This window comes from Piliocolobus tephrosceles, chromosome 3 (genome assembly GCF_002776525.5).
Source record: "Piliocolobus tephrosceles isolate RC106 chromosome 3, ASM277652v3, whole genome shotgun sequence".
NCBI lineage: Eukaryota > Metazoa > Chordata > Mammalia > Primates > Cercopithecidae > Piliocolobus > Piliocolobus tephrosceles.
In genome coordinates this window covers 159,987,908-160,004,168 of record NC_045436.1, presented here as the reverse complement: position 1 = coordinate 160,004,168, position 16,261 = coordinate 159,987,908, and the positions used below count along the sequence as shown (strand labels likewise).

The window sequence follows — 16,261 nt, the reverse complement described above, 5'->3', positions numbered from 1 at the left end:
CCATGCCCAGCTAATTTTTTTTTTTTTTTTTTTTTTTTTTTGGTAGAGACAGGGTTTTGCCATGTTGGCCAGGCTGGTCTCGAACTCCTGGCCTCAAGCAATCCACCTACCTCTGCCTACCAAAGTGCTGGGATTACAGGCATGAGCTACAGCGCCCAGCCTTTTTTTTTTTTTTTTTTTTTAAATAGAGACAGGGCTTTGCTATGTTACTCAGGCTGGTCTTGAACTCCTGGTCTCAAGTGATCCTCCTGCATTGGCCTCCCAAAGAGCTGGAATTACAGGTATAAGCCTCTGCTACCGACCCCTTACAAACTTTCTGATTTTACACATGTCATTTTCCTCCCTGTCTTCGTCCTTTCCTTCCTTCCTTCCTCCATCTCTCTCTCTCTCTGTCTCTCTCTCTCTCTCCTTTCAGAGCTGTTATTCTCTGAGCAAGAAAAGCATAGCCCATTGTTTGCTTTCTTGGTATCTCTGTGTATTTTTTTTAAAAAAACTATAATGTATGCTTTTTAAAAAAAGATAATAAAGATGATGGTTCTTCAACAAACAACAGGGAACACAGCTCTTAAAAGGAAACGGTATCCCGATGTTATTATGTAACATAATTGTATTTCTAACATCTCCACTCTCTGCATTTTAAGGTCTCCAAATAAACATCGCAATTGTTGGCAAAAATAAAGTCAAAAGTAAAGTAGAGCTTCGCTAGTGCAGCCAGTCACTCCTTGGCGTATTGTGTGGGGACACCTCTGCCCCCACAATCAGCACTCCAGAGCCTGGGGGCAAGAGGCAGGCAGTAGTCCTGAAGGGGTGCAGATGGTGTCAGCCCAGGGAGCCGAGCCCAACTTTGGACCTGGCCCCATCTCAGAGAACCATTTGTTGGCAGACCTTGGACTTCCTTTAGCCACAGGCACCAACTCCCTTGGTCAGAGGTGCCTAGTGCAGATGAAAGGCAGGAAAGGAATAAATAGGCCTGGCCATGGGGCAGATGTCCCTGAGGGCATGTTGCCCAGTTCCCCCCTCCCCTCTCTACCTTCATGTCACCTGTTCAGTGCCTTTGTGTCCTTCCTTACTGCTCCCCGCCACAACCAAGAGCCCGGCCTGCCACTGCCATCCCTGCAGGCTCTCACCAGCCCAGTCCTCATCGCCTCTCTTCTCTGGATGCCAGGGCCCCATTTAAAGGGTTTTTGAATTCCAACGGCTCGGTTTTGACAGGCAAGGTGTGGCAGGACAGTAAAAGAAGGAAATGGCCAGCACAACTCTTAAATAATGAAAAAACACACATACTAAAACACCACCGCACTAGCATTAGAAAAAACCCAAATGCTAATGGGGCAATTTCTATGCTCTGGCAGGAGCCATTTTCCTAGAGAATTGGAGGTTCCCCAGGAAACAACACAGAGTTTGACCAATCAGAGTCCCCTCCTCCAGAGTCCTGAACGTGGGGTCTCGTGTTGGATGCCACCCAAGAGTCTAGACGGTGGTGAACTATGAGTCACAGCAGCACAGGAGAATCCCTGTGCCAAGCAAGAAAATCAGGATGCAGAGCAGAGGCCCTGGAATGCCCGAGGCAGCAAGGGGACTCGGCCACATCTATATGCGCTGCAGTTGGGCTCCCCGAGTAGCCCCGCCATGTTTAATTCAAAGGCGTGCCCGCTCCGGCAGGCGAGGAACGGGTCCTGTTATACATCAGAGCGGAAAACACCAGTGGGAACAGCTGTGTCTTATACCAGGTTAGCGCATCAGCTGTCAACTCTCAATGAGCCTCCCTCCTCTGCACCCCCTGGCACCTGGCACAGAGTTGTGTGTGGGCTGGTCCACGATTTTCATTGTGGTCGCCCCAGGGCCTGGCACCATGCTGGGATGCACCCAGTACACGGGTCCTGAGCTGGGTTTGCAGGTACCTCGGGGCTGCTTTACATCTTGGAACCTGTATATCTCAGCAACTAGATTACAGATGGTATGAAAGCAAGAACTATGACGGCTACATTTCTGGAATTCTTTTGTAAATGAGTGTGCACAGACCTGAGCAGGATTCTGGTCTACTGCTGTTGACAGCAGAAAGCTGGCAAACAGCATCCTGGTAGACCTGAGAAACAGAACAATGTTTACAGAAGTGTCTACCGAGAAAGAGCAGTCGCTCCTCAGAGGAAACAGGCTGGGAGAGAGTAGGAGAAATGAGGGGAATGTAGAAAGAAGCAGAGTAAGCCCATAGATCTCTTAGCAGTCTGGATCAGAGCTGCGGCTTGACTAGCACAAACCTTGAACTTCGGTCTCCTGGAAATCAGATTCCCCATTCCTTCAGTGATTCGCTGACTTAACAAAGATGTTTTGAGTACTAAGGTGACATCACTTATTCATTTGGGCTGCCGCCATTCAGTTACTCAACAAATATTTATTGAGGCAAGGGTCTTAAAAAACAAAAAACCAAACAAACAAAAAGCAAAAGAAAAACCAAAACCCTAGATACTGTTCCTGTCTTTGAGGAGTTTTTTTTTTTCCTGGTGTTCTTTTTTGTTTGTTTTTTTGGTTTTTTTTTTTTTTTTCATAGTAGCCATCCTCATGGCTGTGAGACATAATTTATTTTTGTGCAGTAATTTATATATTGGAGAAAGTCTGGTTTAACCAGAATTTAAAATGCAATGCTTTTATAAAGTGACATAATGTCTATGAAAGAACTTAGTGGACAGAAAGATACCATATGGACCTGGGGAACAGGTTCGCCTGAATAAAGCTCATTTTACTCTGCCTTGAGTTTCACCATTTGATCCTACACGTGTCTCCGTCGCTCACTCTGTGGCAAGCTTGTTAAGGGTGGTGCAAGAAGTGGAAGGATCCAACTTATACTTTGAATTCTCGATAGCGCCTGCAACAGTGCTAGGCATAAGTTAGCTGCCTATGCCATATGTTAGTGAAGTGATCCTTCTTCTATATGACCACACATGGTGTGTTTGTGCCCCATACTCACCAAGGAACATACCTCATCCGCCCACACTCCTCAGTGTGCCTGCCTGGCAAACAGCTGTTATGTTCCCACTTAGATACCTCTCCTCACGTCATCTCTCCTGTCTGCCCAGGCAGATGGCTCTTCTCCGATGCCCCCCTTGCCACTGTGTAGGCATCCTCTTTACCAGAACTACCATCCTGCATAATGACTGTCGACTTTCCTGATTTCACAGTACAGCTTAGATGTCCTCAAAGACATCTCAAAGGGTTGAGTGCAGGGGCTCACAACTGGAATCCTAGCACTTTGGGAGGCCAAGGCAGGGAGATCAACTGAGGTCAGGAGTTCGAGACCAGCCTGGCCAACATGGCAAAACCCCTGTCTCTACTAAAAATACAAAACATCAGCCGGGTGTGGTGGCGGGCATCTGTAATCCCAGTTACTCAGGAGGCTGAGGCAAGAGAATCGCTTGAATCCAGGAGGTGGAGGTTGCAGTAAGCCAAGATTGAGCCATTGCACTCTAGCTTGGGCAACAAGAGCAAAACTCTGTCTCAGAAAAAAAAAAAAAAAAAAAAAAGGGCTAGGTGCAGTGGCTCATACCTGTAATCACAGCACTTTGGGAGACTGAGGCAGGCGGATCACTTGAGGTCAGGAGTTCAAGACCAGCCTGGCCAATATGGCGAAACCCCATCTCTACTAAACGTACAAAAATTAGCTGGCTTAATTAGCTGGGTGCACGCCTGTAATCCCAGCTACTCAGGAGGCTGAGGCAGGAGAATCGCTTGAACCCAGGAGGCAGAAGTTGTGGTGAGCCGAGATCCGCCACTGCACTCCAGCCTGGGCGACAAAGTAAGACTCTGTCTCAAAAAAATGAGCAAACAACCAAACAAAACAGGAAATAACAAGTGTTTCTGAGGATGTGGAGAAACTGGAACCCTTGTGCACTGTTGGAGGGAATATAAAGGGCGCAGCTGCCGTGGAAGGCAGCATGGAGGTTTCTCAGAAAACTAAATGTAGAATTACTATATGACCCAGAAATTTTGCTTCTGGATACAGTATATATCCAACAGAAAATGAAAGCATGGTTCTAAAAAGATATTTGTAGATCCATATTCTTAGCAAAGTTACTCACAATAGTCAAGGGGTGGAAGCAACTCAAGTGTCCATCGATGGATCAATGGATAAAGTGTGGTATAAACATGTCATGAAATACCATTCAGCCTTAAGATGAAAGGAAATTCTAACACACACTGCAACAGAGATGAACCTTGAGGACATTATGCTAAGTGAAATAAACCAGTCACCAAAAGACAAATACTGTGTAAGATACCACTTATACAAGGTATCTAAAGCAGTCAAACTCAGAGAAAAAAAAAAAGCAGGATCATGGCTCCCAGGGTTTGGGATGGAGGCAGTGGGTAGATGTTTACTGAGTACGAATTTTCGGTTTTGCAAGAAAAAAGTTGTGGAACTCTGTGGCACAAGAATGTGAATATCCTTCAAGCCGCTCAACTGTGTACACCTAAAACTGGTTCAGATGGCAAATTTTGTTACGTGTATTCTAGCAAGAATAAGAATTTTGAAAGATAAATCACAACCCTTAAAGAGGAAAAGTGTAAATATTTGGCGACTCTCTTTTGTAGTAGAAGAATACGGTTATTCTGGGAACAACTCAAAGGTGCTGACCTCACTGGACGGGAACGTGGAGGACACTCTTCCACTTCCCACTGGCTGTTAATGAAGCCAAGGCCTCCCCACTCTCTACCCCCTGCAATGTTCTCATCTCTGCTTTGAAGTGTGTTGTTGGCTGAGATAGTGAGCAGATGATCCATCTAAAATCACACAGTGTGGGGGGAAGAAACACTTTCAGGTCTGAAACGTGCACATGTAGCGGCCTGGAAGTGGAGTGCTGGCTGTGTCTATGAAGAAAAGCTGCTGGCAGGGAAGAAGATGACTCTCAGACAGAACCAGAAATTACAGCCCATTTTCTCTTGCTCCATGATGTCATCTTATTTGTTAAAAATTCCAGAAAAAAAATTCCACAGATTAATGCCCTTTGGGGAAACTATGGGAGCTGATGTTTTCCTTTACGTTAGCCTAAATGACTCTCATTCAAAACACAGCCCCATTTTGATTCTATCCTGGCTCGTAGCGGGCATTCAGTCAATGCTTGTTCAGTAAATGAATGAATGAAAAGTTGTGAGTAACTTCAGAACACACCCACTCAGTTAAATTCCTTATCTTTGTTACTGCGCCTATTCAGTTCCTACTGTAAGAATTCCAAGCATCAAACATCTCACGCCTGAATCCATTCTTACAGCTTATCTCAGATATGAAAAATGTAATATGATGAGGATGTTCTAATAAAGTCTATTAATCAACAAGACAGGACAGGTCAGGGCAGCAGCAGAAAATAGAAGACAAATACAGTTCCTATTAACTAGAGTCATCTGAAGCCTGCCGGAGCCAGCTAGGGCCAGACGCTGTGGGCAGGACGAACTTGGAACGAAGGGTATTTGAGGAACTGGGAACGGCAATAGCGTCACACTCGTCTTACTATGGTTCTTTTTATAGGAGATCAGAGTAAAGACGTGTTGGAAATATAAATTCTTTTTTTTTTTTTACCCTCAATTTACAAAATCAAGTTTTTTTTTTTTTTTCTTTCAGCCTTGTTAGGAAGCTGGGTGCAATACAAGACACCAGTCTTTCTTCCAGGTTTGCTGGAAGATGCTATGATAGCCCCAAGCAAGGGCCCTGTGCCAGGTAGAGAGATGACCTTAAGGAGTATACGCCCTACTTCTACAGAAGGCTCCCCAGTCCTTCCAATTTGACCTAGAAAAAGAGGCGCTGAAGGCGAATGGGTCTCAGGGCTTGGTTCTAGAAATTCACCTAAACTTCCGCTCTCTCTCCCTGCCAGCTCCTAGGCCAGGGAAAGGCAGGGAGAAGAGGAAGGCAGTTGGCCATGTGCCTCTGGAAGCAGAGGATGTGGTGGCAGGGGAGGCTGGCAGGTATGGTCCCTCAGGGGAAGCTCCCTGGGGCTGTTCTAATTTGGTGCCAGAAGACCCCAAAGGCAGTTTAAGCATGAACAGTGTGTCCTAAAGTGGCAAATCCAGCTTTGGGTCCCCCTCTCTCCCCACGGATGGGGGCCCCAGACGCCTAACAGAGGTCAGTGAAATAGGCTCACTGCGTGGGAATCTAGCGGTTCTGCAGCACCCATACCCAGGGAGTCTTAAGGTAAAGGGACTTATGATTGGGGTTTTTCATTAGATTTCATTGCCAGGCCTCCATGGAAAACAAATCATTCTGAATTCTTATAAACAAAATTTTGAGCTGCAACAATAACATGAAAATCTTCTCATAGACAGTATTCACTTTAAAAAGAACGTTTTGTAAAAAGGATGCACTCCTGTTTCCAATCAGCGAAACTATTTTTAAGTAGGATTGGAACTCGCATAAAAACAACGTTGGTGTGGATGTGGTCTTAGCCCATTTAGCCTAAACTGTCCAACATGCATCTCCCTCTCCTGTTTGCGGGTCTTGGGGTTTGGGGCTTCATCACCTCCAGACAGCCATCCAGCGGAAACCTGGAACTCTCTCTGCCCAGTAATAAGAGCAATAACATTGACAATAACTGAGTGGTTCTGAGCTGGGGGGGATTTGGCCTCCCTAGGGACTTGGGAGCATTTGCCAATACCTGGAGATATTTTTGGAGAGGAGGGATATAGGGAGGGTGCTATTTGTATCTGGTTGTGGAGTCCCGAAATGCAGCCAAACATCCCATAATACACAGGACAGTCCCCAACAAAAAAAATTCTACAGTCCAAAATGTCCATATTGTGAGATTGAGAAACACTGCTTATGTAAGGCTCACCATGTGCTGAAATTCTTCTAGGTATATTATATATATAAAATACTTATATAATAATATATATTATATAATAGATAATACTTATATAATATATTATAATGTTTATATATTATATATTATATTTTATATGTTATATAATGTAATATACATATATTATATATAGTATATACACACATACTCACACACATATACATACATATACCTATATATATGTATACATATATGTATCAATTTATTGAAGCCAACACTAGAAGACAGGTAGTATTATCATTCCCATTTTGCAGACGAGGAAACTAAGGCTCAGAGAAATTAAGTAACTTGCCCAAATCACACAGCTAGTGAATGTTAAAATTGGACCCAGGCCAGCTGGCTCCAGAGGCTACGCCACTCATTATACAACATGACACAGCCTACCGCCCACTTGTCCTTTGTGCCCACATCCAAGCAGCTATGGAGTCCCTCAGAGCCCATCTCTATATCCTTCAGCTCTGCTCCTGTCACCATGCCCCACTCAGGCCTGCATCCTCTCCACAAGGGACCGTGGCAACACATTCCCTTCTTCCAGCTCCACGCCCTTCTAGTTCACCTCCCTGCCGTGACCTCAAAGTCCCAGATCTCACTATGCCTCTTCTTCTTGCTTGAAACCCTTCAACAGGTCCCTGTCACCTGAAAGGTAAAGCCCAAACTTCAGGATGGTGTCTGAGCCCTCGTTGGAATAGTCACTTTGCAGGGCTTCTCCTGCCTCCGCATTGTCACGGCACCATCATGCGACATGCTGTGCTGTTACCACCTCTCAGGGTCTGCTCTGCCTGCAATTCCCACCTCCAACTCTCTTATCTGGCAGACACCTGCTGGCCTTTCAAGAATCTGTCCCAGTGTCTCCTCTTCCAGGAAGCCTTCCCAGAACACTTCAGCCCTCCCGGTAGAACTGACCCCTCCTTTCTTTGTGTCTCCACCATTAGCTTCTATACCTTTAATAAAATGCATTACTATTTTTCTTTGCTTTCAAGTCCATTCCTTAAGGACAGAAGCATTGTGTTACTTCACATATCTCTGAAGTCTAGCCAAGTTACTGAGTAGTCACTGAGTAAGCATCAGAAGAATGAATGATAAAATATCCTATATGACTTGAATTCTTTGCAGGAGGGTGACCATTTGCAAAGGAAATCTATGTTGTTAGACACTGCCATTCTTAGGCAGTGGGTGCAATGTAAGACACCAATCTTACATGAGGCAGAAGTCACTTTCTGCATCGCCCCAACTCAAGATCTGGTTCTATGCCCAGGACTACGTGGAGTTGCCTCCCACCACTAAGACAGTTGGCAACGCCCTGCTAGGATCCTCTTCACCAGGCTGAACATCTCCAGCTGCCTTTCCTCTTCCTAACAGGCATGGTTTTAAGATCCCTCATGGCCCTGGAGGATGCACTGAATTACTAAGCAAACCCAAATTGCAGTGGGCCTACAGAGAAGCTGGTGGCATCTAGGAAGTTTATGCAGATTCCTGAGATGACGCTGAAAGTGTACTTCAAATCAGAGGTCCCAAGTTCAAGTGCCTGTGGGCTCACATGGGTCAGATCCATGAATGAAGTAAGCAGGAGGTGATGAAATAGACAGGAGGTGCTGTGGGTGGACAAGGTATGCCTGGTCTGAGCCTCACCTCCACAATTGCTGCCACACAGGAGAAATGCCCAGTTTTGCCAGATCTTTGGTTTTTTCTTTTTTAAAAAAAGCTAGAAATTTGCATTTTCGTACAAGCTTTTTAGATACATATAACTACTTTTTTTTTTTTTTTTTTTTTTTTTTTAACATATACAACAAGGTATTTTCCAAATCAACCGCATCTGGGGGCTGGCTCTGGCTGCAGGCTGTCCATTTGTGGCCTTGGCTTTAAATAAAGAATTGCTTGAGCAATTCCAAATTTAAGTTTTTGCATTTACTGTTGGAAGTGTGCACAGATATATCGAGAGTTGTGGACATACAAGGGCAGAATTTAAATTTGAAATTAAGCTAAAACCTTAGGGTTAAAAATAACTTTAAGGCCTAAAACACCAAAGAGGGTGAGTGAAACAGAGAAAAACAAGGAGCCTTTCTAACCAGTGCCCAAAGCCGAGGCAAAGACTCAATTACCGGTCAGCAAATCCATCTCCAGTAATGCCTGGAACAAGCTGGGGTGTTTGTCTTTCAGCTCCTTCTCCCAGGGGAAGGCTCTGCACATCGAGGGTCTCCCATACTTGCGCTGGAGGTCCAGGTAGGAGTTATGGAGGTGGCCTACACAGAAGAGGAAGCAGAAGACATCACACCCTTTAGCAGAAGATGAGACTCACCTCCCTAAAGCCCTTCGTCCTAAGAGGAACCAGAAAGAAGAGGCCAGACTTGCCATTACTGGATGTTGGTTTGGGTCCTTTTGGGATTTGAAATTGGCTATGATGCTTTTGCCTCCAGGTCACAAATTCAGAGCCAAGTCCATGAGAAATGTGCCAAAGTTGCTGTTGAACAATGGCTGTTGAATAATTCTACAGAATGAGCAGCTGGCCTCTGACTGGTCCCCAGGAGGCCAATATCTAGGCCATTTTCTTGGCATTTGAGTTGAGGAGCAAAGCACAAAGACCCCCAGGGAGGCAAGGCAGTTGAAGATGGTAGGAAAATCTTCCCAATGCCACCAAACAGGTGGGTGTGCATGCCTGGCCTTCCATCTCAGGGTATGTCCTCCTGATAGTACATAAGTCACCCAAGTCAGTTTCTTTCCTCTTTGGGTTATTACTATTCCTATATATCTTCCCCCTCCGCTTGACAGCATCATATTTTCCGGATGATTCAGCAGTGAGAGCAGCAGCTGGAGACCAGTATAGCCTATTCTTAAATTGAATTGCAGAAGCACTGTCTTTCCACACTCACCCGTCACCGTCTCTAATCACTACCTGGGACCATTTCACGTGAACCCTATTGGACCGGGGCATGTTTGAGATGCATCCTTCCCTCCATGACCTGGAATGAGAAGTTCCACTCTGGAGATGGAGAGACATATGGGCAGGACTGAAATACTCAATTTGTGTTTGCTGATGGCAAAGGCCCCACAGGAATTTCTCTTCCAGAAGGAACATATGTGAGTAACTCTAGTGCCACCATATCAAACAGCAAGATCCGCATCACAGAGAAATGTGTAAGTGCTAGATCCAAGCTGGAACACTGGCGGACCAGACAGGACCAAGTTTTGTAACTGATAAACACCCTGTGTGAGTAAAAGGATGTCTGTGCAAATATGAGCATGCATGAAGCAATCTATTTGAAATTCATTCCTTCCGTTAAAAATTACCGATGTCTTCGAGAATGAGTCAATTTCAAGGATTTAAAAAATAAAACCGAACTCCAAACAACAAAGTCACCGTTCAACATTTCTGAAAGCTAATATTCAGATATTAATGGCCCAAAACAAAAGTGCACTGATGGGGAAACATTTCTAATGATTAATTTATTTTCCAATTCATTTTTATTTTCTTAGGCTGGCCTTATGGATGGGAATAATGCCATGCGAGGCACAAAACACTCGCTTTCATTTGTACTTGTAAACTAGATTTTTATGGTTGGAGCTATAAGATGTTTTGGTTCTTCTTGACTGTCATTGGTCTTGGTAGAATCCAGGTGGAATGTACAATTTCACCTGTATCCACCAGTGGAGGGCTCAAGGTCACACTTGTCCCGGCTGGTATGTGAGCCAAGTCTTATATGTTCAGTTTTAATCCCATTATGGAGAAGCCAAACATGTGTTTATGCAAATGCACAGAGCTTAAAACAGCTCCCCTGAAGCTCAACACTTACATGCTTCTTGTCTCTCACCCCCGCGCAGTGCTGCAGATGCATACACAGATATTATTTCTTGAACCTCAGCACACCTTTCATAATATAACTTGATTTGTTCAGCAAGTTGCTTCTCAAGGAGGGGATTAAAAATCTACAAGAAGGCAAGAGAGTCAAATGAACAACAATTGTCATCAAATGTGCATCCACCTCTAGGAAGATGTGTTCGGGTTGACTTCGTTCTCCCACTGACATCTCTAGGTGGCCTGTTTGTACACATATCATCCACTCTGGATTTGCAAAGCAAGGTCATCGATATTAATTCAAGGACACGCCAGCTCTGACGGCTTCCCTCCAGCTTCTCTTAGTCTCCAGCTTCTTAAATGTCAGAATTTCCCAGAGACTGAGACTCTTCCCTCTTCTTTTCTCTGGCTGCACTCTGTCCCTAGAAAATCACACTCACCTCCCCCTTCAATTCCCACGAAAAGACGCAAGTACCCGCGATGTGCCTGCTGCATCAAAGAGCCCTCCTCCCCTCTTCTGCAACCCCCAAGAGCTGGGTGCAAGGCCATGGCTTCAGGACAGGCCCCCCTAGTGACTCACCCCATCTCACTTGCGGGCCGATGTACCTGTTTCTGCCTCAGCACTCCCAAACACATCTGAATTTAAGCATGTATTGTATTCTTTCATGAATTCCTTGTTTAAGATCCCAAAAGGGAGCTCCTCAGGAACAAGGGACTTAACTCTGTGTGCTTCAAAATAGAGGCTGGGACCCATTAGACGGTCACATAGTTATTTCAGCGGGTGGTAACCTACAGAGTTTTGGTGGTTGTTTTTGTTTTTATAAAGTAGAACACAAAATATCAGCGTGCACTGAATATAGCAAGGGTATGTATTCTCAGAATAATTTCGTTTCCATTTTGTGTGTGAATATATGTATGCATATGTATATGTACTGTTCATGATATTAAGTACGTTTCTTTTTTTTTTTTGAGACAGTCTTGTTCTTATCACCCAGGCTGGAGTGCAGTGGCACAATCTTGGCTCACTGCAACCTCTGCCTTCTGGGTTCAAGTAAGCACATCCAGCTAACTTTTGTATTTTTAGTAGAGATGGGGTTTCACCATGTTGGCTGGTCTCAAACTCCTGACCTCAAGTGATCTGCCTACCTCGGCCTTCCAAAGCGCTGGGATTACAGGTGTGAGCCACCACGCCTGGCCAATATTAAGCAGATTTCTTATTGTGGACAACCTTCAGATGAATTTTAAACTTACCCATCTTGCTTTGCCTCAGCACCTAGTTCAGAGCCTGGCATACAGTAGGTTCTCAATAAGCATTTGTTGCACAAATGACTATTTCATTTTTCCCCTTTTCACAAAGGTCTCTCACAGAGGCTGTAAGATATCACCCATGGACAGCAGGGCTCCCCATTTTTCCTGATTATGACTTTGTCTGGTGACCCCTGTTTTTCTCAGAATAAACCCCATAGGGTGAAGGGAATGAAAGAATATTTCCCTTTCAGATATCAGGTGTGGTCCTTGATCTCCTTAACACAGCCCAGAAAACAAGTGCCCTGAAGACTCCCTCATGAGGAAACAGCCGTCTCCCCCAACCAGTCCAGCTGCGTTGGCCCGGAGCGTTGGACAGTTCCATTCAGGAGCAGGTTTTGGATGTGGAAGGCACTGTGCAGAGGATTCGGCCCTGAACACAATGCCTTTTTGATCCATACAACTGCTGCCAACCGACCCCAGTGTGAGCCGAAGGCCTGTGTTTCTGAAGAGAGCAGCCAATGGAACCAAGATTTTAATTTGCTACAGCATCTCTTCTGATACTTTAAATAATAGCATATAAAAGAAGCTTTACCAAATAACTAAGATTTTCTCCTTTCATTAGCTTAATCGCTGGATAGGCAACAGCCTGATGAAAATCTACTCTATAATTAAACTAGTAGTTATTAAAACAGAGGAAGTAAATGGTTTCCATTTTGTGAGTACTAAATGAACCAAATGTTAACAGAAATCTATTATTGCCTTTGCTGGGGGAAAAGCCTCAATATTAATGATGTTTGATGACAGAGGCAATGCATGGTCCAGCTTGGGTAAACTTTTATTTACACTGGGCTGCACACCCTGAGGCCTATACCCATCACCCAGGAGTACTGCAATCTTCCTGATCCCCTGGGACTCACCTGGGCGGGGTGCAGACTGCGAAGGCGATAGTACTTCAGAGGTCCAAAAAACCCTTCAATGCCAGCCACATACCTGCTCCCTCCAATAATGAAGTACCCAGCTGTGTCATTATAATGGAAATCCTCCCGGAAGCTAGAGAAGAGAATGAAGGATTAAGAGAGCTCTGTGCCGGAACTAGATGACTTAAAAGGAGTCCCTTTCCTAGACTCTCCTTGACTTAACCCAAATTGCCCCACGCCCTTCACTCTGAGTTTTAGCAGAGGAGACCAGTGTGGGGCCAGGTGGACCTGGGCTAGAATCCCAATTTTGCTGTTTACCAGCTATGAGACCTCAGCCCAGTCACTTAACCTCCTCTCCAGTGCTGTCTCCTCCTGTGTCAAACGATAGTTCTTCACTTATTGGATGGTTAAGAGGATTAAGTGAAGTATAAAGATTTCAAGCATCTAGCAGAGTGCTTGGCCCACAGTAAATACTCAATATGTACTATTGATAGTGGTGGCATTGTTTGGAATCAATGGAATTGTCTGTCTGGAATTGTTGGTCTTCATTGGAAATATTTTGCTTTAAAAGAAAATAAAAACTCTTGTTGAATGAACAGAAGGTGGCTGTGGGGGAAAGCCAAAAGCATAGACTATTAGATAAGGACTGAGGCAAAATTCAGTTAGGAGGAGGAGGCCACAGCCAGCTCAGAGGATTTGGCCAGAGATGAGAGGTGAGCACAAGTGATGAGCTAGAGGACCACACTGTCCTGAAGGGCTTGAAACATCAGGAAGGAAAGAGAGGACAAAGTGGGTTGGCATTTATAAAATGCATGCAGGTGTTCCCTGCAACATTGTTTATATTCACCAAAGATGGGAGAACCCCCGTGTCTATCAGCCAGGACTGGCCCATCCATCCAGGAGAACCCCAGTGTCTGCCAGTGGGGACTGGCCCATCCATTCATTGTACCTTGGACTGGAGCTTTTTCACTATGCAACTAAAAAAGGGACAAAAGAACTTGGAGAGATCTCCAAAATATCGTGCTAAGTAAAAAAAAAAGTACAGGACACAGAGCATACCTTTTATCTAAGAAAGAGGGGCACAGATTTTTTTCATATTTGCATAAAGAAACTCTGGGTGGAAGTCTATACAGAAAACCAATAGAATTATCTCCCCATGGGGTGCTGGGGGGTTGGGGTGAAGCATGAGGGTAGGGTTGGAAGAAAGACATTTAACTGTATTTTTACAAAGTTTAGATTTTTTTTTAAAACCATGTGCATCTATTACCTATTAAGAATTTAAAATAAGGCTGGGCACAGTGGCTCACACCTATAATCCCAGCACTTTGGGAGGCCAAGGTGGGCGGATCACCTGAGGTCAGGAGTTCAAGACCAGCCTGGCCAACGTGGTGAAACCCCATCTCTACTAAAAATATAAAAATTAGCCAGGCGTGGTGGTGCGTGCCTGTAATCCCAGCTACTCAGGGGGCTAATGCAAGAGAATCACTTGAACCCAGAAGCGGAGGTTGCAGTGAGCTGAGATCGCACCACTGCACTCCAGCCTGGGCGACAACAGTGAGACTCATGTCAAAATAATAATAATAATAATAGTAATAATTGATAAATAAATAAAAATCACAAACAAGAATTTAAAGTAAGAATGGGAGGACAAGGTGTGATGAGAGCATACATAAACAGTGAGGGGAGTGAGGGCCAAGACAGGTATCCAGTCAGGGGTCAGGCAACAAGGCGGAGCCAGGAACCACAAGGGGCAGATGGAAGCAGAAGAAAAGAAAACAAAGTGGCAGGCAGGCCGCCAGGAGCCCAGGGAGCCGAGGGAGTGAAGGGCCGGCGTGACAACATGGATGGGGACAGGGCAAGCTACTCACAGTTGGATCAGGGAAACCAGGCAACCCAGGGTTATTTCAGAACGGGGGATGGACTGTCTGTTAGCAAAGAACCCAAGCCCTAGCAGGTGCACCTGGCCAGGGAGGAGGCATGAGATGGTGAAGCAAAGCACACAGCCTGGCAGCAACAGCTGACAGCAGCAACATCGAATGTCTAGAGATTAGCCTTGTTTAAATGCCACCAAAATGGAAAAGAAGTGCTTCAGCTCCTGATATTATTCTTTTCAGAATCTCAGTCTTGTAGGACTGTGAAGATGATGGTCTCTCCTGCCTATTTATGGCGAGGTCATAAAGTTATTATCTCTAGAGTTGTGAATTGATTCTGTTTTCCAAGACCTTGAAAAGGCATGAACATTCCAACAACCCTCATGAGACAGCACAGGGTGCTTGATGGATACAAAGCAATGCTTCTGCAGTAGGAAGCCCTCTTAACAGAGCTGCAGCTGAACCAACTCTCCAGCTTACCTGATCGTCCTCATGCAAAACCGACTGACTGATGCTTACCGCATCCGGGATGCTCACTGCCTCACTGCCTAGAGCTTACTGTCTAGAGCCTTAGTCTCCCCATTTAAAAAACGGAAATAGCAAAAGTACCTGCCTGTCTGGTTGTTATGAAGATGAAATAAACGAATATGTAAACAAAGCATTTCAAACAATGCCAGGCACAGAGCAGACACCATAACCGTTACCAACAGTGATTATCATTTTTAACCTAGTCCTCTGTTGGACTTTGGCTCCCACATTTTGAGTTGCACACTTAGCAAGAATAAGATGTGTATACTCTCAAACCAGTTAATGTTGGCCTGGTGCAGTGGCTCATGCCTATAATCTCAGCACTTTGGAAGGCCGAGGCGGGGGGATCACTTGAGCCCAAACCAGTTAATACCAATAGTATGTTTACTGTAATCGTACCATTTACTTAAATATGTAATTCAATAAAATATGAGGGGGAAGAAAGAGTTGTTCTCGGCCAGGTGCGGTGGCTCACACCTGTAATCCCAGCACTTTGGGAGGCTGAGGTGGGCGGATCACAAGATTAGGAGATCGAGACCATCCTGGTGAACACTGGGAAACCCTGTCTCTACTAAAAATACAAAAAAATGAGCCGGGTGTGGTGGCGGGTGCCTGTAGTCCCAGCTTCTCGGGAGGCTGAGGCAGGAGAATGGTGTGAACCTGGGAGGCGGCAGAGCTTGCAGTGAGCCGAGGCGCACCACTGCACTCCAGCCTGGGTGACAGAGTGAGACTCCATCTCAAAAAAAAAAAAAAAAAAAAAGAAAGAGTTGTTCTTTCTATAAAAACTAAGTTGATTATTTTGGGTAGACGCAACAGAGGTTACTAAAAACTTGTAACGTGTCTTGAAAAAAACTGAGAAAAATCTAGATGGCTTTTGGGCTCTGATTATGTCCACAAGTGTCTTTGTTTTCATTTGGAAGAAACAGAAATTGGGTGTTGTTTACAAGTGTGAAAAAAGCCCACAGGAAACTCTAATCTCTAGATTTGTACTCAAAAGAAGGCCCTATCTAGACAGATTGGTAAATGAATATATATATATATATATATATATATTTTTTTTTTTTTTTT

The 16,261-nt window shown here is 44.8% G+C and overlaps 1 protein-coding gene across 1 annotated transcript in view; it reads right to left on the bottom strand.

Annotated features, from left to right (window-relative positions):
- SEL1L3 (SEL1L family member 3) overlaps positions 1-16,261 on the bottom strand; it is a 113,146-nt gene that overhangs the window by 58,339 nt on the left and 38,546 nt on the right. The window contains exons 7-12 of the mRNA XM_026456093.1: positions 12,795-12,927; positions 10,628-10,760; positions 8,934-9,079; positions 4,628-4,773; positions 1,788-2,086; positions 1,042-1,154 (exon numbers count right to left, since the gene is read on the bottom strand). Coding sequence (XP_026311878.1) covers positions 1,042-1,154; positions 1,788-2,086; positions 4,628-4,773; positions 8,934-9,079; positions 10,628-10,760; positions 12,795-12,927 — 970 coding nt within the window. The remainder of the gene's footprint in view (positions 1-1,041; positions 1,155-1,787; positions 2,087-4,627; positions 4,774-8,933; positions 9,080-10,627; positions 10,761-12,794; positions 12,928-16,261) is intronic.